At 47.4% G+C, this 22,134-nt stretch overlaps 1 protein-coding gene across 2 annotated transcripts in view; it reads left to right on the top strand.

Annotated features, from left to right (window-relative positions):
• The first annotated feature begins 7,643 nt into the window (after nt 1-7,643).
• Nucleotides 7,644-22,134, top strand: part of IFRD1 (interferon related developmental regulator 1) — a 106,776-nt gene continuing 92,285 nt past the window's right edge. The window contains exon 1 of one of the 2 annotated variants that reach the window (XM_063927276.1): nt 7,644-7,971. In XM_063927276.1, the coding sequence (XP_063783346.1) occupies nt 7,932-7,971 (40 nt within the window). In that variant the 5' untranslated portion in view covers nt 7,644-7,931. Of the gene's footprint in view, nt 7,972-8,156; nt 8,252-22,134 lie in introns of those variants that run through there. The other variant, XM_063927277.1, reaches the window with a different exon arrangement.

The raw sequence follows: 22,134 nt of genomic DNA, 5'->3' as shown, positions 1-22,134 counted from the left end.
TTCACTTTTTTTTCCACGGGTCCGAGCGACTCGGATCTTCCCGCCTTGCTCGGTTAACCCGAGCGCGCCCGAACGTCATCATGACGCTGTCGGATTCTCGCGAGGCTCGGATTCTATCGCGAGACTCGGATTCTATATAAGGAGCCGCGCGTCGCCGCCATTTTCACTCGTGCATTGAGATTGATAGGGAGAGGACGTGTCTGGCGTCCTCTCCATTAGAATAGAGATAGATAGATTAGATAGAGAGAGATTGTGCAGAGTCGCAGACAGAGTTAGTTTACCACAGTCAGTGACCAGTGCAGTTGCTAGTTAACTTTTATTTAATATAATATATCCGTTCACTTCTCTCTGCTATATCCGTTCTCTGCCTGAAAAAAAAAACGATACACAGCACAGTCAGTCACACAGTGTGACTCAGTCTGTGTGCACTCAGCTCAGCCCAGTGTGCTGCACAGTCATCAATGTATAAATTAAAAGCTTATAATTAATTGTGGGGGAGACTGGGGAGCACTGCAGGTTGTTAGCAGGAGCCAGGAGTACAATTATATTAATTAACAGTGCACACTTTTGCTGCAGGAGTGGTGACCAGTGCCTGACCACCAGTATAGTATTGTTGTATACTACTAATATCTCTTTAAATATCAACCAGTCTATATTAGCAGCAGACACAGTACAGTGCGGTAGTTCACGGCTGTGGCTACCTCTGTGTCGGCACACGGCAGGCAGTCCGTCCGACCAGAATTGTATTATTTATTATTATATACCTACCACCTAACCGTGGTTTTTTTTTCATTCTTTATACCGTCATAGTGTCATCCTAATTGTTACGAGTATACTACTATCTCTTTATCAACCAGTGTACAGTGCGGTAGTTCACGGCTGTGGCTACCTCTGTGTCGGCACACGGCAGGCAGTCCGTCCGACCAGAATTGTATTATTTATTATTATATACCTACCACCTAACCGTGGTTTTTTTTTCATTCTTTATACCGTCATAGTGTCATCCTAATTGTTACGAGTATACTACTATCTCTTTATCAACCAGTGTACAGTGCGGTAGTTCACGGCTGTGGCTACCTCTGTGTCGGCACACGGCAGGCAGTCCGTCCGACCAGAATTGTATTATTTATTATTATATACCTACCACCTAACCGTGGTTTTTTTTTCATTCTTTATACCGTCATAGTGTCATCCTAATTGTTACGAGTATACTACTATCTCTTTATCAACCAGTGTACAGTGCGGTAGTTCACGGCTGTGGCTACCTCTGTGTCGGCACACGGCAGGCAGTCCGTCCGACCAGAATTGTATTATTTATTATTATATACCTACCACCTAACCGTGGTTTTTTTTTCATTCTTTATACCGTCATAGTGTCATCCTAATTGTTACGAGTATACTACTATCTCTTTATCAACCAGTGTACAGTGCGGTAGTTCACGGCTGTGGCTACCTCTGTGTCGGCAGTCGGCAGGCAGTCCGTCCATCCATAATTGTATTATTATTATAATATATACCACCTAACCGTGGTTTTTTTTTCATTCTTTATACCGTCGTCATAGTGTCATACTAGTTGTTACGAGTATACTACTATCTCTTTATCAACCAGTGTACAGTGCGGTAGTTCACGGCTGTGGCTACCTCTGTGTCGGCAGTCGGCAGGCAGTCCGTCCATCCATAATTGTATTATTATTATAATATATACCACCTAACCGTGGTTTTTTTTTCATTCTTTATACCGTCGTCATAGTGTCATACTAGTTGTTACGAGTATACTACTATCTCTTTATCAACCAGTGTACAGTGCGGTAGTTCACGGCTGTGGCTACCTCTGTGTCGGCAGTCGGCAGGCAGTCCGTCCATCCATAATTGTATTATTATTATAATATATACCACCTAACCGTGGTTTTTTTTTCATTCTTTATACCGTCGTCATAGTGTCATACTAGTTGTTACGAGTATACTACTATCTCTTTATCAACCAGTGTACAGTGCGGTAGTTCACGGCTGTGGCTACCTCTGTGTCGGCAGTCGGCAGGCAGTCCGCCCATCCATAATTGTATTATTATTATAATATATACCACCTAACCGTGGTTTTTTTTTCATTCTTTATACCGTCGTCATAGTGTCATACTAGTTGTTACGAGTATACTACTATCTCTTTATCAACCAGTGTACAGTGCGGTAGTTCACGGCTGTGGCTACCTCTGTGTCGGCAGTCGGCAGGCAGTCCGTCCATCCATAATTGTATTATTATTATAATATATACCACCTAACCGTGTTTTTTTTTTCATTCTTTATACCGTCGTCATAGTGTCATACTAGTTGTTACGAGTATACTACTATCTCTTTATCAACCAGTGTACAGTGCGGTAGTTCACGGCTGTGGCTACCTCTGTGTCGGCAGTCGGCAGGCAGTCCGTCCATCCATAATTGTATTATTATTATAATATATACCACCTAACCGTGGTTTTTTTTTCATTCTTTATACCGTCGTCATAGTGTCATACTAGTTGTTACGAGTATACTACTATCTCTTTATCAACCAGTGTACAGTGCGGTAGTTCACGGCTGTGGCTACCTCTGTGTCGGCAGTCGGCAGGCAGTCCGTCCATCCATAATTGTATTATTATTATAATATATACCACCTAACCGTGGTTTTTTTATACCACCTAACCGTGGCAGTCCGTCCATAATTGTATACTAGTATCCAATCCATCCATCTCCATTGTTTACCTGAGGTGCCTTTTAGTTCTGCCTATAAAATATGGAGAACAAAAAAGTTGAGGTTCCAAAATTAGGGAAAGATCAAGATCCACTTCCACCTCGTGCTGAAGCTGCTGCCACTAGTCATGGCCGAGACGATGAAATGCCAGCAACGTCGTCTGCCAAGGCCGATGCCCAATGTCATAGTACAGAGCATGTCAAATCCAAAACACCAAATATCAGAAAAAAAAGGACTCCAAAACCTAAAATAAAATTGTCGGAGGAGAAGCGTAAACTTGCCAATATGCCATTTACCACACGGAGTGGCAAGGAACGGCTGAGGCCCTGGCCTATGTTCATGGCTAGTGGTTCCGCTTCACATGAGGATGGAAGCACTCAGCCTCTCGCTAGAAAACTGAAAAGACTCAAGCTGGCAAAAGCACCGCAAAGAACTGTGCGTTCTTTGAAATCCCAAATCCACAAGGAGAGTCCAATTGTGTCGTTTGCGATGCCTGACCTTCCCAACACTGGACGTGAAGAGCATGCGCCTTCCACTATTTGCATGCCCCCTGCAAGTGCTGGAAGGAGCACCCGCAGTCCAGTTCCTGATAGTCAGATTGAAGATGTCAGTGTTGAAGTACACCAGGATGAGGAGGATATGGGTGTTGCTGGCGCTGGGGAGGAAATTGACCAGGAGGATTCTGATGGTGAGGTGGTTTGTTTAAGTCAGGCACCCGGGGAGACACCTGTTGTCCGTGGGAGGAATATGGCCGTTGACATGCCAGGTGAAAATACCAAAAAAATCAGCTCTTCGGTGTGGAGGTATTTCACCAGAAATGCGGACAACAGGTGTCAAGCCGTGTGTTCCCTTTGTCAAGCTGTAATAAGTAGGGGTAAGGACGTTAACCACCTCGGAACATCCTCCCTTATACGTCACCTGCAGCGCATTCATAATAAGTCAGTGACAAGTTCAAAAACTTTGGGTGACAGCGGAAGCAGTCCACTGACCAGTAAATCCCTTCCTCTTGTAACCAAGCTCACGCAAACCACCCCACCAACTCCCTCAGTGTCAATTTCCTCCTTCCCCAGGAATGCCAATAGTCCTGCAGGCCATGTCACTGGCAAGTCTGACGAGTCCTCTCCTGCCTGGGATTCCTCCGATGCATCCTTGCGTGTAACGCCTACTGCTGCTGGCGCTGCTGTTGTTGCCGCTGGGAGTCGATGGTCATCCCAGAGGGGAAGTCGTAAGCCCACTTGTACTACTTCCAGTAAGCAATTGACTGTTCAACAGTCCTTTGCGAGGAAGATGAAATATCACAGCAGTCATCCTACTGCAAAGCGGATAACTGAGTCCTTGACAACTATGTTGGTGTTAGACGTGCGTCCGGTATCCGCCGTTAGTTCACAGGGAACTAGACAATTTATTGAGGCAGTGTGCCCCCGTTACCAAATACCATCTAGGTTCCACTTCTCTAGGCAGGCGATACCGAGAATGTACACGGACGTCAGAAAAAGACTCACCAGTCTCCTAAAAAATGCAGTTGTACCCAATGTCCACTTAACCACGGACATGTGGACAAGTGGAGCAGGGCAGGGTCAGGACTATATGACTGTGACAGCCCACTGGGTAGATGTATGGACTCCCGCCGCAAGAACAGCAGCGGCGGCACCAGTAGCAGCATCTCGCAAACGCCAACTCTTTCCTAGGCAGGCTACGCTTTGTATCACCGGTTTCCAGAATACGCACACAGCTGAAAACCTCTTACGGCAACTGAGGAAGATCATCGCGGAATGGCTTACCCCAATTGGACTCTCCTGTGGATTTGTGGCATCGGACAACGCCAGCAATATTGTGTGTGCATTAAATATGGGCAAATTCCAGCACGTCCCATGTTTTGCACATACCTTGAATTTGGTGGTGCAGAATTTTTTAAAAAACGACAGGGGCGTGCAAGAGATGCTGTCGGTGGCCAGAAGAATTGCGGGACACTTTCGGCGTACAGGCACCACGTACAGAAGACTGGAGCACCACCAAAAACTACTGAACCTGCCCTGCCATCATCTGAAGCAAGAAGTGGTAACGAGGTGGAATTCAACCCTCTATATGCTTCAGAGGTTGGAGGAGCAGCAAAAGGCCATTCAAGCCTATACAATTGAGCACGATATAGTAGGTGGAATGCACCTGTCTCAGGCGCAGTGGAGAATGATTTCAACGTTGTGCAAGGTTCTGATGCCCTTTGAACTTGCCACACGTGAAGTCAGTTCAGACACTGCCAGCCTGAGTCAGGTCATTCCCCTCATCAGGCTTTTGCAGAAGAAGCTGGAGGCATTGAAGAAGGAGCTAAAAGGGAGCGATTCCGCTAGGCATGTGGGACTTGTGGATGCAGCCCTTAATTCGCTTAACAAGGATTCACGGGTGGTCAATCTGTTGAAATCAGAGCACTACATTTTGGCCACCGTGCTCGATCCTAGATTTAAAGCCTACCTTGGATCTCTCTTTCCGGCAGACACAGGTCTGCTGGGGTTGAAAGACCTGCTGGTGACAAAATTGTCAAGTCAAGCGGAACGCGACCTGTCAACATCTCCTCCTTCACATTCTCCCGCAACTGGGGGTGCGAGGAAAAGGCTCAGAATTCCGAGCCCACCCGCTGGCGGTGATGCAGGGCAGTCTGGAGCGACTGCTGATGCTGACATCTGGTCCGGACTGAAGGACCTGACAACGATTACGGACATGTCGTCTACTGTCACTGCATATGATTCTCTCAACATTGATAGAATGGTGGAGGATTATATGAGTGACCGCATCCAAGTAGGCACGTCACACAGTCCGTACTTATACTGGCAGGAAAAAGAGGCAATTTGGAGGCCCTTGCACAAACTGGCTTTATTCTACCTAAGTTGCCCTCCCACAAGTGTGTACTCCGAAAGAGTGTTTAGTGCCGCCGCTCACCTTGTCAGCAATCGGCGTACGAGGTTACATCCAGAAAATGTGGAGAAGATGATGTTCATTAAAATGAATTATAATCAATTCCTCCGCGGAGACATTGACCAGCAGCAATTGCCTCCACAAAGTACACAGGGAGCTGAGATGGTGGATTCCAGTGGGGACGAATTGATAATCTGTGAGGAGGGGGATGTACACGGTGATATATCGGAGGGTGAAGATGAGGTGGACATCTTGCCTCTGTAGAGCCAGTTTGTGCAAGGAGAGATTAATTGCTTCTTTTTTGGGGGGGGTCCAAACCAACCCGTCATATCAGTCACAGTCGTGTGGCAGACCCTGTCACTGAAATGATGGGTTGGTTAAAGTGTGCATGTCCTGTTTTGTTTATACAACATAAGGGTGGGTGGGAGGGCCCAAGGATAATTCCATCTTGCACCTCTTTTTTCTTTTCTTTTTCTTTGCATCATGTGCTGATTGGGGAGGGTTTTTTGGAAGGGACATCCTGCGTGACACTGCAGTGCCACTCCTAGATGGGCCCGGTGTTTGTGTCGGCCACTAGGGTCGCTAATCTTACTCACACAGCTACCTCATTGCGCCTCTTTTTTTCTTTGCGTCATGTGCTGTTTGGGGAGGGTTTTTTGGAAGGGACATCCTGCGTGACACTGCAGTGCCACTCCTAGATGGGCCCGGTGTTTGTGTCGGCCACTAGGGTCGCTAATCTTACTCACACAGTCAGCTACCTCATTGCGCCTCTTTTTTTCTTTGCGTCATGTGCTGTTTGGGGAGGGTTTTTTGGAAGGGCCATCCTGCGTGACACTGCAGTGCCACTCCTAGATGGGCCCGGTGTTTGTGTCGGCCACTAGGGTCGCTAATCTTACTCACACAGCTACCTCATTGCGCCTCTTTTTTTCTTTGCGTCATGTGCTGTTTGGGGAGGGTTTTTTGGAAGGGCCATCCTGCGTGACACTGCAGTGCCACTCCTAGATGGGCCCGGTGTTTGTGTCGGCCACTAGGGTCGCTAATCTTACTCACACAGCTACCTCATTGCGCCTCTTTTTTTCTTTGCGTCATGTGCTGTTTGGGGAGGGTTTTTTGGAAGGGACATCCTGCGTGACACTGCAGTGCCACTCCTAGATGGGCCCGGTGTTTGTGTCGGCCACTAGGGTCGCTTATCTTACTCACACAGCGACCTCGGTGCAAATTTTAGGACTAAAAATAATATTGTGAGGTGTGAGGTATTCAGAATAGACTGAAAATGAGTGTAAATTATGGTTTTTGAGGTTAATAATACTTTGGGATCAAAATGACCCCCAAATTCTATGATTTAAGCTGTTTTTTAGTGTTTTTGGAAAAAAACACCCGAATCCAAAACACACCCGAATCCGACAAAAATAATTCGGTGAGGTTTTGCCAAAACGCGTTCGAACCCAAAACACGGCCGCGGAACCGAACCCAAAACCAAAACACAAAACCCGAAAAATTTCAGGCGCTCATCTCTAGTAAAAAGTCTATGGCAGGTTGGCAGTGAATCCCTTACCTACCTATTCTGCACATATCTGATCAAAACTCACCAAATTTCATAGCAGTACAGTACATGCTGCTGCACCTGTGCATAATGCCCACATGAACCCTTGGGCTCATATATAGCGTGCAAATCTGCCTCTGCTACTAGCCGATGCCTTCTGCTATATAAAAGTACGGTCTCATATAAATCAGACACATGCAAGCATCAGTTTATCTGCCTATGTGTGTAGCATTATCTTTATGTGCAAATACAGGCGAGCATTAGACAAACTCTAGCTCATGTGGAACTACAAGTCCACGCATGGCTTGCCATCAGCTGCAGCACTTATGATTCCATCCATACAGATCACAGACTCGGAGACCGAGACTGGGAAACTGTCCCGCGCGCCACATGACGGCGGCCCCGCCCCTCCCCGCGGCATTGGCCAGAAGCAGGAGCCTGCCTCGTGGACGTCACGGGCCGCAGTTATAAAAGCGCGAGCAGCGGCGCCATCTGTTTTATCCAGAGGTGCTCAGAGGTAAAATGTGTCGACTTCATTCACAGGCAGTCACCGGAGATTCACTCAGCTCTGCTTTAAAACCCCTCTCCCCAGTGCCGATAGCCGGGTCACAGCTCATCCCTGACAGACGGTTTAGTAAAAAGCGTTCTTCCATCGGCTGATTCCTACTACACGGAGCGCCTCGCACAGAGGGCCGGAGGCAACGCCTGACGCCGTCATCTAGACCGGGAAGCAGGAGCGGGCATATCGCCGACGAGATGTCGAGATCGAAGAAGAAGAGCAGTAACCGCGCCGTGGGTAAGCACCGGCACTGGGCAGATATTGGGCGCGCTGCACTGTGGGAGTTGTAGTTCCCTGGGTCTCGCGCAGCGGAGCAATAAGTGGGAGTAGCACTGTGTGCGCACTACGTTTCCCATCATGCCCAGGGTGCCGGCTGCCGGTTATTCACTTACTAGGCGGCGGCCCGGGCTGTCTTGGTGATGTGTCTGTTATGTCACGCTGTGTCAGTGGTGCGGCACAGGTGTGCCATGCAGTGTCCGCTAATGACATAACGGCACAGGCCTAGCGCAGGATGAGGGTGAGTGGCCGTAATGCCGGGCATTCGTCCGGTGTCTTCTAGTGACGTCATAGTGTGCTGTATATATCATTATGCCGCAGGCATTCCATGGCAACTGCGGGACAGGCGTCAGTGTGTGACCTCGGCGGCCAGTCTGCCCCATGTGACTGCGCCTGGGGGCCCTGATGCAGCGCGCGACGTTATTGGCAAAGGCACGCCTGGACCCTGTAAGCGTAGAGTGCTGCCAGCGGGTACCCTGAGCCTGCCTCGTGTATTTCCTATATACTGTAGTATATAGTGTATTTCCTATATACTGTAGTATATAGGGCGTTTCAGTGTGTCCCTGCAGTTGGGCTGAGCTTTGCGGATAGTTGTAGGGCAGAATCCTACTAATGTTCTAGCTTCAATGGTTTTGAGCAGACTCTGACTGCAGTGGGGTAATCCCTGTTGACCACATCCTTGAGATGGTTCCCAGTCTAGTAGTTCAGCAGGTTGGCTTGTTAACAAAAATGTGGTCACAGCTGAGAGGTTACAGTGCAACAAACTCCGTATGCGCATTACAATTTGGAACAGTGATAACATAAGACTGGGCAAAAACGCATAGGGGTAACATTTATTAAGCAGTGACAAAAGTGGAGAAGTGATCCAGTGGAGAGGTTGCCCATGGTAACCAATCACCTGCTTACTATAATTTTATAGTATGCAAATTATAAATGTTATGTCAATGCTGATTGGTTGCCATGGTCAACTTCTCCACTTATCTGCTTAGTACATGTCCCCCATGGTAGGGAGTTCCTGCTCGCAAGTCTACAATGTGGAGGGAAATGGGCATTGATACACAAGAATAGGCGTTATCTGTTTAATGGTCCACCAGACTGCAAGGTTCTTGAACCATATGATATGGTCACACAGCATTGTTGGTCAGAGGGATTGGAAAGTGAAGAGAGAATTTGTTAGGATGTGTGGACTGTAGGGAGGTGATGTCATTGGATAGGAAAGCCTATGAAAGTTGTGGGCAGTTTGGGAATTTGATAACTACAATTTGTAGTTCCAGGACAGCTGACAAGCTAACTGTTGTATAGTGAACCTCTTTGGTGCAAGTAAATTTCTCTAACGTCCTAAGTGGATGCTGGGACTCCGTAAGGACCATGGGGAATAGCGGCTCCGCAGGAGACTGGGCACAAAAGTAAAAGCTTGAACTAGCTGGTGTGCACTGGCTCCTCCCCCTATGACCCTCCTCCAAGCCTCAGTTAGATTTTTGTGCCCGAACGAGAAGGGTGCATGCTAGGTGGCTCTCCTGAGCTGCTTAGAGTAAAAGTTTATTTTAGGTTTTTTATTTTCAGTGAGTCCTGCTGGCAACAGGCTCACTGCATCGTGGGACTAAGGGGAGAAGAAACGAACTCACCTGCGTGCAGAGTGGATTGGGTTTCTTAGGCTACTGGACATTAGCTCCAGAGGGACGATCACAGGTTCAGCCTGGATGGGTCCCGGAGCCGCGCCGCCGGCCCCCTTACAGAGCCAGAAGAACGAAGAGGTCCGGTGAAATCGGCGGCAGAAGACGTTCCTGTCTTCAACTAAGGTAGCGCACAGCACTGCAGCTGTGCGCCATTGCTCTCAGCACACTTCACACTCCGGTCACTGAGGGTGCAGGGCGCTGGGGGGGAGCGCCCTGAGACGCTATAAAAACAAATACCTTAGGATGGCAAAAGAAATACATCACATATAGCTCCTGGGCTATATGGATGTATTTAACCCCTGCCAGTTTTGCAGAAAAAAGCGGGAGGTAAGGCCGTCGTGAAGGGGCGGAGCCTATCTCCTCAGCACACAAGCGCCATTTTCCCTCACAGTTCCGCTGGAAGGACGGCTCCCTGACTCTCCCCTGCAGTCCCTACAGAATCAGGGTAAAAACGAGAGAGGGGGGGCACTATTGGCAGCTAAATTATAAACAGCAGCTATAAAAGGGAGTAACACTTATATAAGGTTATCCCTATATATATATATATATATATATATATATATATATATATATATATATATATATATATATATATATATATATATATATATATATATATATATATAGCGCTCTGGTGTGTGCTGGCAAACTCTCCCTCTGTCTCCCCAAAGGGCTAGTGGGGTCCTGTCCTCTATCAGAGCATTCCCTGTGTGTGTGCTGGGTGTCGGTACGATTGTGTCGACATGTATGAGGAGGAAAATGATGTGGAAGCAGAGCAATTGCCTGTATTAGTGATGTCGCCCCCTAGGGAGTCGACACCTGACTGGATGGTTGTATTTAAAGAACTACGTGACAATGTCAGCACTTTACAAAAAACTGTTGACTTGAGACAGCCGACAAATCAATTAGTGCCTGTCCAGGCGTCTCAGACACCGTCAGGGGCGATAAAACGCCCGTTACCTCAGTGGGTCGACACAGACCCAGACACGGATACTGAGTCCAGTGTCGACGGTGAGGAGACAAACGTAATGTCCAGTAGGGCCACACGTTACATGATCACGGCAATGAAGGAGGCATTGAACATTTCTGACACTACAAGTACCACAAAGAAGGGTATTATGTGGGGAGTGAAAAAACTACCAGTAGCTTTTCCTGAGTCAGATGAATTAAATGAGGTGTGTGATAAAGCGTGGGTTTCCCCCGATAAAAAGTGCTAATTTCTAATAAATTATTGGCACTATACCCTTTCCCGCCAGAGGTTAGGGCGCGTTGGGAAACACCCCCTAGGGTAGATAAGGCGCTCACACGTTTATCTAAACAAGTAGCGTTACCGTCTCCTGATAAGGCCGCCCTCAAAGAACCAGCGGATAGAAGGCTGGAAAATATCCTGAAGGGTATATACACACATACTGGTGTTATACTGCGACCAGCAATCGCATCAGCCTGGATGTGCAGTGCTGGAGTTGCGTGGTCGGATTCCCTGACTGAAAATATTGATACCCTGGATAGGTACAGTATATTACTAACTATAGAGCATTTGAAGGATGCATTACTATATATGCGTGATGCACAGAGGGATATTTGCACCCTGGCATCAAGAGTGAGTGCTATGTCCATTTCTGCCAGAAGAGCGTTATGGACGCGACAGTGGTCAGGGGATGCGGATTCCAAACGACATATGGAAGTATTGCAGTTTAAAGGGGAGGAGTTATTTGGGGCCGGTCTATCGGACCTGGTGGCCACGGCAACGGCCGGAAAGTCCACCTTTTTACCCCAGGTCACCTCTCAGCAGAAAAAGACACCGTCTTTTCAAACTCAGTCCTTTCGTTCCCATAAGTACAGGCGGGCAAAAGGCCACTCATTTCTGCCCCGGGGCAGAGGAAGAGGAAAAAGACTGCACCAGGCAGCCTCTTCCCAGGAGCAGAAGCCCTCCTCTGCTTCTGCCAAGTCTTCACATGACGCTGGGGCTTTACAAGCGGACTCGGACACGGTGGGGGCCCGTCTCAAAAATTTCAACGCGCAGTGGGCTCACTCGCAAGTGGACCCCTGGATTCTGCAGGTAGTATCACAGGGGTACAAACTGGAATTCGAGACGTCTCCCCCTCGCCGGTTCCTGAAGTCTGCTCTACCAAAGTCTCCCTCCGACAGGGAGGCAGTTTTGGAAGCCATTCACAAGCTGTATTCCCAGCAGGTGATAATCAAGGTACCTCCTACAACAGGGAAAGGGGTATTATTCCACGCTGTTTGTGGTACCGAAGCCGGACGGCTCGGTGAGACCAATTTTAAATCTAAAATCCTTGAACACTTACATAAAGAGGTTCAAATTCAAGATGGAGTCACTCAGAGCAGTGATAGCAAACCTGGAAGAAGGGGACTATATGGTGTCTCTGGACATCAAAGATGCTTATCTCCACGTCCCAATCTACCCTTCTCACCAAGGGTACCTCAGGTTTGTAGTACAAAACTGTCATTATCAGTTTCAGACGCTGCCGTTTGGATTGTCCACGGCACCTCGGGTCTTTACCAAGGTAATGGCCGAAATGATGATTCTTCTTCGAAGAAAAGGCGTTTTAATTATCCCTTACTTGGACGATCTCCTGATAAGGGGAAGGTCCAGGGAACAGTTAGAAGTCGGAGTAGCACTATCTCAGTTAGTGTTACGTCAGCACGGGTGGATTCTAAATATTCCAAAATCACAGCTGATTCCAACGACACGTCTCCTGTTCCTAGGAATGATTCTGGACACAGTCCAGAAAAAGGTGTTTCTCCCAGAGGAGAAGGCCAGGGAGTTATCCGAGCTAGTCAGGAATCTCCTAAAACCAGGCCAGGTATCAGTGCACGAGGGTCCTGGGAAAAATGGTGGCTTCTTACGAAGTGATGCCATTCGGAAGATTCCATGCAAGAACGTTTCAGTGGGATCTTCTGGACAAATGGTCCGGATCGCATCTTCAGATGCATCAGCGGATAACCCTGTTGCCAAGGACAAGGGTGTCTCTTCTGTGGTGGCTGCAGAGTGCTCATCTACTAGAGGGCCGCAGATTCGGCATTCAGGATTGGATCCTGGTGACCACAGATGCCAGCCTGAGAGGCTGGGGAGCAGTCACACAGGGACAAAATTTCCAGGGCTTGTGGTCAAGCATGGAAACATCTCTTCATATAAACATTCTGGAACTAAGGGCCATTTACAATGCCCCAAGTCAAGCAAAACCCCTGCTTCAGGGTCAGGCGGTATTGATCCAATCGGACAACATCACGTCAGTCGCCCACGTAAACAGACAGGGCGGCACGAGAAGCAGGAGGGCGATGGCAGAAGCTGCAAGGATTCTTCGCTGGGCGGAGAATCATGTGATAGCACTGTCAGCAGTGTTCATTCCGGGAGTGGACAACTGGGAAGCGGACTTCCTCAGCAGACACGACCTTCACCCGGGGGAGTGGGGACTTCATCCAGAAGTCTTCCAAGAGATGGTAAACCGTTGGGAAAAACCAAAGGTGGACATGATGGCGTCCCGTCTCAACAAAAAACTAGACAGATATTGCGCCAGGTCAAGGCAATAGCGGTGGACGCTCTGGTAACACCATGGGTGTACCAGTCAGTGTATGTGTTCCCTCCTCTGCCTCTCATACCAAAAGTACTGAGAATCATTAAAGGAGAGGAGTAAGAACTACACTCGTGGTTCCGGATTGGCCAAGAAGGACTTGGTACCCGGAACTTCAAGAGATGCTCACGGAGGACCCGTGGCCTCTACCTCTAAGAAAGGACCTGCTCCAGCAGGGACCTTGTCTGTTCCAAGACTTACCGCGGCTGCGTTTGACGGCATGGCGGTTGAACGCCGGATCCTGAAGGAAAAAGGCATTCCAGAAGAAGTCATCCCTACCCTGATAAAGGCCAGGAAGGATGTAACCGTGAAACATTATCACCGCATTTGGCGAAAATATGTTGCGTGGTGTGAGGCCAAAGAGGCCCCTACAGAGGAATTTCAACTGGGTCGCTTCCTACATTTCCTGCAAACAGGACTGTCTATGGGCCTAAAATTAGGGTCCATTAAGGTTCAAATTTCGGCCCTGTCGATTTTCTTCCAAAAAGAACTGGCTTCAGTGCCTGAAGTCCAGACGTTTGTCAAAGGGGTACTGCATATACAGCCTCCTTTTGTGCCCCCCGGTGGCACCTTGGGATCTCAATGTGGTTTTGGGGTTCCTAAAATCACATTGGTTTGAACCACTCACCACTGTGGAATTAAAATATCTCACATGGAAGGTGGTAATGCTGTTAGCCCTGGCTTCAGCCAGGCGTGTCTCAGACTTGGCGGCTTTATCTTATAAAAGCCCTTACCTGATTTTTCACACGGATAGGGCAGAATTGAGGACTCGTCCTCAATTTCTCCCAAAGGTGGTTTCAGCGTTTCACGTGAACCAGCCTATTGTGGTGCCTGCGGCTACTAGGGACTTGGAGGACTCCAAGTTACTGGACGTAGTCAGGGCCCTGAAAATATATATTTCCAGGACGGCTGGAGTCAGGAAATCTGACTCGCTGTTTATCCTGTATGCACCCAACAAGCTGGGTGCTCCTGCTTCTAAGCAGACGATTGCTCGTTGGATTTGTAGTACAATTCAGCTTGCACATTCTGTGGCAGGCCTGCCACAGCCAAAATCTGTAAAAGCCCATTCCACAAGGAAGGTGGGCTCATCTTGGGCGGCTGCCCGAGGGGTCTCGGCTTTACAACTTTGCCGAGCAGCTACTTGGTCAGGGGCAAACACGTTTGCTAAATTCTACAAATTTGATACCCTGGCTGAGGAGGACCTGGAGTTCTCTCATTCGGTGCTGCAGAGTCATCCGCACTCTCCCGCCCGTTTGGGAGCTTTGGTATAATCCCCATGGTCCTTACAGAGTCCCAGCATCCACTTAGGACGTTAGAGAAAATAAGAATTTACTTACCGATAATTCTATTTCTCATAGTCCGTAGTGGATGCTGGGCACCCATCCCAAGTGCGTATTGTCTGCAATACTTGTATATAGTTATTGTTACAAAATTCGGGTTATTATTGTTGTGAGCCATCTTTTCAGAGGCTCCTTCGTTTATCATACTGTTAACTGGGTTCAGATCACAAGTTGTACGGTGTGATTGGTGTGGCTGGTATGAGTCTTACCCGGGATTCAATATCCTTCCTTATTATGTACGCTCGTCCGGGCACAGTATCCTAACTGAGGCTTGGAGGAGGGTCATAGGGGGAGGAGCCAGTGCACACCAGCTAGTTCAAGCTTTTACTTTTGTGCCCAGTCTCCTGCGGAGCCGCTATTCCCCATGGTCCTTACGGAGTCCCAGCATCCACTACGGACTATGAGAAATAGAATTATCGGTAAGTAAATTCTTATTTTTGCACTGTTGGCTGTAAATAGTGGTCATCAGACAGAGTGGCTTAGTTGATTCCTTTGGGCGTGATTTCTGCTGAACACATTTCTGCACCTATTAGTGCTGCCCATAAAACAATTTTATTACCCCTTTATCTTTTAACATATACCTAAAAAGTAAGGTTTTCTCTTTACCACTCTGGCTGCTTAACACAGGTCAGAGGTGCAAACAAGCATCCTCTTTTCCCTCTAACTAGTATTGATACAGAGTTGGGTGGATTCTCATGATGTCCCTCAGGCTGGTTGAAGCAGCCAATTAAATTATTACAATTTATTTGTAAGGCACCATACATACAACACACATTAGAACAATACAGGGTATACAGAACTTAACATCACAGAAAACTAAAACTGAGCATAGGTAACAATAAGCACCATCATTGAAGTGGTAAATGTATCAAACTATTTCTCATGTTTCTTTTTTGCAACTAGTTAAACAATAACTATGTGCATATAGTTTGTTTGTATTAATTTAGTGCTTGTACATGTGTATGCTACATGTTATGGGCCCTACACACAGGTCGATACCAGTGAAAGCACTCATTCATTGCTTGTGCTGTCTTGTTTAATCATGCAGTCTGATATGGATGATTTCTTCCATATTAGCATGCAGTGCTATGGCGACAGGGGAGTTGAGAAACTTCACTCCCCCGTCACCCCCCTGCCGCCGGGTCGCCTATCTGCCGTATCGGCAGTCGGGCAGCTCAGCGGCAGGTTGCTAGCTGTGTAGGGCCCTTTACTTGAGATATAGAATTGGTTTGTATTTTTAAACTTTTTGTCAGTGTTTTGTAAACAATTCATGTTTTAAAGGGGTACACAAGGAGGGTTCAGTGCTTAAATTCTAAGCAATCTTTAAGCTTAGCACTGATCTCTCCGTGTGTACCCCCCACAGTGATACGTGGCCCTGCGTGTCGCTATCGCTGGTGCTAGATTGGCCTCCATGCACGCTCAATCTAGCACATCACTCATTTCACCCACTGGGTGAAATGAGCTGCCCCGTCCCTCCCCCTCGCTCAGCACACATCACACTGTGCTGAGTGGGGGGGAAAGGTGAGTTGAGCGGTCTTGTTAAGATCACTCAGGACATCTCTCCTGTCAGTACTGGCCTTTACAGCTTTCTTTTCTCTAGCATCCATAAAGGATATTGGGGACAGGTTAGTACGATGGGTATAGACGGGGTCTAAAGCAGCCAGTACACTTTAAATTTCTTCCACTGGGTCTACTGGCTCCTCCCCTCTATGTCCCCTCCTACAGGCAGTTTAGAAAAAATGTCCTCAGGAGAGGATGAACTCTGCTAGCTCCAGAGTTTTTCTTCAATTTCTTTAAAACTTTTATTTATTTTTCTTACGTCCTGGAAGATGCTGGGGTCCATTTAGTACCATAGGGTATAGACAGGTCCTTTGGGAGTCACTGGCACTTTAAGAGTTTAATAGTGTGGGCTGGCTCCTCCCTCTATACCCCTCACACCAGACTCAGTTTAGAAAATGTGCTTGAGGAGACTGACATACTTCGAGAGAAGGAAATACAGATAGTGGCAAGATTCACACCAGCGATTGCATAAAAAAGGAAAGCCATGCTAACCAACTTGGAACAATTCAGCAACGGCTGAAACAATACTGAACCAAGTAACAATGCAGCAATACAAATCACTAGGCGGCCGCCCAGCATCCTCTACGTACTATGAGAAAAGGATTTAGCGTTAGGTAATTAAAATCCTATTTTCTCTTGCTTCCTAGATGATGCTGGGGTCCATTTAGTACCATCGGGATGTACCAAAGCTCCCAGTATGGGAGGTAGAGTACTGAGGTTCCTGCAGAACAGACTGACCAAACTTAAGGTCCTCAGAGGCCAAAGTATCGAACTTGTAGAACTTAGGAAACGTGTTCGACCCAGACCAAATAGCTGCTCAGCAAAGCTGTAAAGCAGAGACTCCCTGGGCAGCCGCCTAGGAAGAACCCACTTTACGAGTAGAGTGGGCCTTAACAGATTTAGGACACGGCAAGCCTGCCGTAGAATAAGCATGCTGGATAGGAGACATTGCCAGTATAAAATCTTCAGTATCTCTGGCGCCATTAAGGGGGGTGGAGCTGCATCAGAGCGGGCTCAGCGGCATTGTCGCCTTTGTCTAGAGATACAGCAACAGCTGCCTCACACAGCTCCATATGCTGACACGCTGGATCACTGGTACAGGGTGTAGCTTGGGGGAGAGCTGCTGAAATTGTGCACATTACATATTTCTAAGGGAAGATTGGGTTTTAAAAGTTTCACTGAACTAAATGCTTTCAGCCTCACTGGGGCTCTCTGGTGTGGGTGTGCTGGTGCCTTCTCTTCATTGGTGTCTCCTTTCACAGTAGGGCAGGCTTGCATTGTAACTGTTGTATGTGTATTGTCACTTTTCACCATGGTAAAACACAAGTTATGCAGTGTCTGTAACATCAGGTTCTTCCCATTATCATCTGGTTCCTTTTCATGTGAACAGTGTAGTCAGTCCTCAAAAAACGTTTAGGAGAATGTGGGGGAGGGTCACAAGCCTTACCTGGCTGGGTGCAATTTAAACTATGATGTCTGATATGTCATCTCAGCTCACTTCAAATGCCCACAAAACACAAGAACTGCAACAAGCGGTAGCAGATCTGGCTGCCAGGGCTGATGTTCCCCATTCCCCCCTCTTTACTGCCGGTCCACATAAACGTGCTTTCCCTGTACTTCTGTTAGATACTGATACAGGATGATGGGGATCCCATAGGTGGGGATTCCACTCCTACACACAGGGTATTGAACCCCTCATTTTAGCTGTAAGGGATGTGCTAAAGCTCCCCCTAGAGGATGCTGCAAATCATTTTTGTCTCCCTCAAGACAAACTGGACTGTCAAATTTCCTGAATCTAAAGATTTAGACTAAGCTAGCCTGGAAAAATCCAGATAAGAAATATCAGGTGTTAAAGTGGTTTTTGCATACATTCCCCTTTGCCCCTGAGGGCAGAAAGTTCTGGGAAGAATCTCCGGCTGTAGACATCTGTCTCTCGCCTCTTGAAGAAGGCGGTGCTCCGGGCTCCTTTACAGTAAAGGACCCAGGGGATTGAAAAATTGAGACCACACTGAAATCTATCTACATTGCTGCAGGTGTATCTCAGACGGCCATTGCAGGATGACACATGCAATTCACTCCTGGGCTACTCAAATTCAGGAGGGTGTCTCGGGTGACATGACCCTGGTTACTACAGTAACGTTCCTAAAAGATCTCCACCCAGGGGAGTGGGGCCTACATCCTCAGGTGTTGCAACAGATCAACTGGTGGGGTTGACCCCAGATTGACATGATGGTGTTTTGCTTCAACAAGACACTTTGCTGCTAATGCTTGCGAATCAGACCCTCAGGCGTGCGCAGTGGGTGCAGTGACGTCGCCTTGGCCTTACCAGCTGGTCTACATATTTCCTCCGATTCCGTTGATCCCAAAGGTGCTCAAGAGGATCTGGCATGAAGGAGTACAATCAATTCTGCTTGCCCCGGAGAGAGTGGTATGTGGATCTTCTGGACATGTCCCTTGAATACCCTTGGCCTCTACCACTCAGAAGAGATCTTCAACAAGGACCGTTCGTCTACCTGGACTTATGGTGGCTTCGTTTGATGGCATGGAAGTTAAGCGGAACATTCTAGCTCACAAGGGACTTTCCAAAAAGGTCATTGCCACTATGGTGCAAGCCAGGTAACTTGTGACGTTAAAACACTCATAATATCTGGCGGAGATATGTCTACTAGTGTGAGGAATGCACATATCCATCTGTCAAATTTTACTTGGGAAGGTCTTTGTTTCCTGCAAGCTGGAAGGGATCAAGGCTTACGTCTGGGATCCATTAAGGTTCAGATTTCAGCTTTCAATCTTCTTCCAAAGGAAGTTGGCTATACTGCCTGAAGTTCAGACCTTGCAAGGGGTGCTTCACATCCAACCTCTGTTTGTGCTGCCTACAGCACCTAGGGATTTGGTTGTGGTGGTATGATTTCGGCAGTCCTCCTGGTTTGAACCTCTGATTGTAGAAGACAAGTACCTCACGTGGAAGACTGATGTTACTGGCCCTGGCTTCTGCTAGACGTCTCGGAATTCGGGGCCTTATCGTATAAAAGTCCATACTTGGTCTTTTACGAGGACAGAGCGGAGCTCAGAACTAGGCAGCAGTCCTGCTGAAGGTCATCTCTGCGTTCCACTTGAATCAACCTATTGTGATCCTGTCAAGTTCTGGCGCTTCTTTCCCTCCGGAGGCATTGGATGCTGTGAAAGCCTTGAAGATCTATGTCAAGAGGACTGCTCGGATCAGAAAGACTGATTCCTTGTTCGTGCTATGACACACAAAAAGGGTTGCCCTGCTTCAAAGCAGTCCATTGCTCGTTGGCTTTGGCTTGCTATTCAGCAAGCCTGTGTTGGCAGCCTTACCAGTTCCACAGTCTCTGAAGGCCAACTCTACAAGATCAGTGGGGTTTTCTTGGGTGGCTGCCTTTGGAGTCTCCGCCCTGCAGCTGTGTGGAGCGGCTACTTGGTCGGGGAAGAACACCTTTGTGTTATACACGTTTGATACCCTTGCCAAAGAGGATACTCCGTTTGGGCAGGCAGTGCTGCTGCAGTCTCCGCACGTTCCCGCCTCTTCTGGAAGTTTTGGGACACCCCATTGTACTAATCTCCGCAATATCCCTTATGGATGCTAGAGAAAATAAGATTGTAGCACTATTGCAGGGGACCCCCCTTTGAGATGGTCTCAATCTTTACTATTGCAGCAGCTCTAAAGTGAGTTTTTATTTATTACCTCCCAGCAGTGACTGACAGGTAATCTGCTTTCACATGTAAAGATTTATACAATAAAATATTCAGGTGGTTCTGCATATATGGGGCAACTGTTCTTTTTATGACAGTGAAGCGGAATACATAGTAAATGATGGTGTGAACTAGCAACAACCAGACGCTCCACTGGACTCGCTGCACATATATACATATATTAATTAGTGGTCTGATCCATGTTGAAATATTCCTTTGAGATATATAGGAACACCTTCCTCTTGCCTTTTTCCTATCCTTTTTCACCTCAACAGAAAACCCAACCCTCAGATGAATCACAGTACAACAACAAAATGAGAACAAGCGCATGAACCCTATAAAAGCACAGTATGGCAGCAGCACACCCCATAACTGAAATACAAAGTGCAAACATCTACTATCATAAGCATCTGGGATCTTTCAGTCAGAACTTGACTAGGAGACTTTTTTGACTTTTGGATAAGGAAGTGGGAAATAGGTACAGAAAGCAAACTTTGATTTGGGACTGCTGTTTTGGTGCAGTTTTTCTTTTCAGTTTGGTTTGTTCAACAGATCTCTACTGTAAGTGATCCAAGTCAGTGGACTAATGATTCTGATAAGCTTGGCTCTACACACTGAATAGCAAGCAGCATTTCTAACTTTTTTATGGTGTTAATGCAATGCAGTGTTTTCTAATGGTCTAAAAGCAGCAAGTTTTGTATGTGGACCTTGGTAGCAGTTTGTGATGGTGACCTTCTGCAGTATACTAATTGACTTTTCCAGTTGTGTGGAAACAATGATGTCATTTATAGCATGGGCATGAGTACCAGCAATGCCAGGTGATTGAATTATTTTTAGCAAAAATATTCTGTACTTTTGAGTTTTCCTTAAAGCTAATTTGTAATGACTGTATATTCTAATATAAACATGATCCCTGAAATTTTTTTAGGCAGTGTTTATCGCTTGTTGACAAATTAACTTAAGTGTTCTCTGCTTGCAAGAGGAACAAAATGTGTACTTTATTGTGAAATAGTGTGATATGGTTATGGTGCCCATATACTTGTGAGATGTCTTGTACAATCCTACGATTTTGACTGCAACTGTGTTAAATTGCAGGATTGTGTACCCATCTTATGTACCATGCGATGCACTGGCACGCCATTCAAAACGTGTCTCAAGATCTTATATGCTGCACTTAATATTTTTCTCTGACGTCCTAGTGGATGCTGGGAACTCCTTAAGGACCATGGGGAAATAGACTGGCTCCGCAGGAGACTGGGCACTCTATAAGAAAGATTAGGTACTATCTGGTGTGCACTGGCTCCTCCCTCTATGCCCCTCCTCCAGACCTCAGTTAGAATCTGTTCCCGGCCAGAGCTGGATGCACCTAGTGGACTCTCCTGAGCTTGCTAGAAAGAAAGTATTTGTTAGGTTTTTTTATTTTCAGTGAGATCTGCTGGCAACACTCACTGCTATGTGGGACTGAGGGGAGAGAAGCAAACCTACCTGCGTGCAGCTAGCTTGTGCTTCTTAGGCTACTGGACACCATTAGCTCCAGAGGGTTCGAACACGGCCTGACCTCGATCGTCCGTTCCCGGAGCCGCGCCGCCGTCCCCCTTGCAGAGCCAGAAGACAGGAGATAAAATCGGCGGCAGAAGACTCCGGTCTTCATTAAGGTAGCGCACAGCACTGCAGCTGTGTGCCATTGCTCCCGCTGCACACCACACACTCCGGTCACTGTAGGGTGCAGGGCACTGGGGGGGGGGGGGGGGGGCGACCTGGGCAGCAATAAGTATACCTTTTGGCAATATATACACATAATACAGTCTGGAAAACTGTATGTGTAAAACCCCTGCCATTTTTAGTCCGAATCAGGACAGAAGCCTGCCGCTGAGGGGGCCGGGCTTTCTTCCTCAGCACACCAGCGCCATTTTCTCTTCACAGCTCCGCTGGAAGGAAGCTCCCCAGGCTCTCCCCGGCAGTATCCTGGTACACAAAGGGTGAAAAGAGAGGGGGGGGGGGGCACATAAATTTAGGCGCAAAATTTTTATATACAGCAGCTACTGGGTAAACACTGAGTTGTAGTGTAATCCCTGGGTTATATAGCGCTGGGGTGTGTGCTGGCATACTCTCTGTCTCTCCAAAGGGCCTTGTGGGGGAACTGTCCTCAACTAGAGCATCCCCTGTGTGTGTGGTGTCTGTTTGCGTGTGTCGACATGTCTGAGGTAAAAGGCTCCTCTAAGGAGGTGATAGAGCGGA

The sequence above is a fragment of the Pseudophryne corroboree genome, chromosome 6 (genome assembly GCF_028390025.1).
Source record: "Pseudophryne corroboree isolate aPseCor3 chromosome 6, aPseCor3.hap2, whole genome shotgun sequence".
Classification (NCBI taxonomy): Eukaryota; Metazoa; Chordata; class Amphibia; order Anura; family Myobatrachidae; genus Pseudophryne; species Pseudophryne corroboree.
This window is presented reverse-complemented; position numbering and strand designations above follow the sequence as displayed.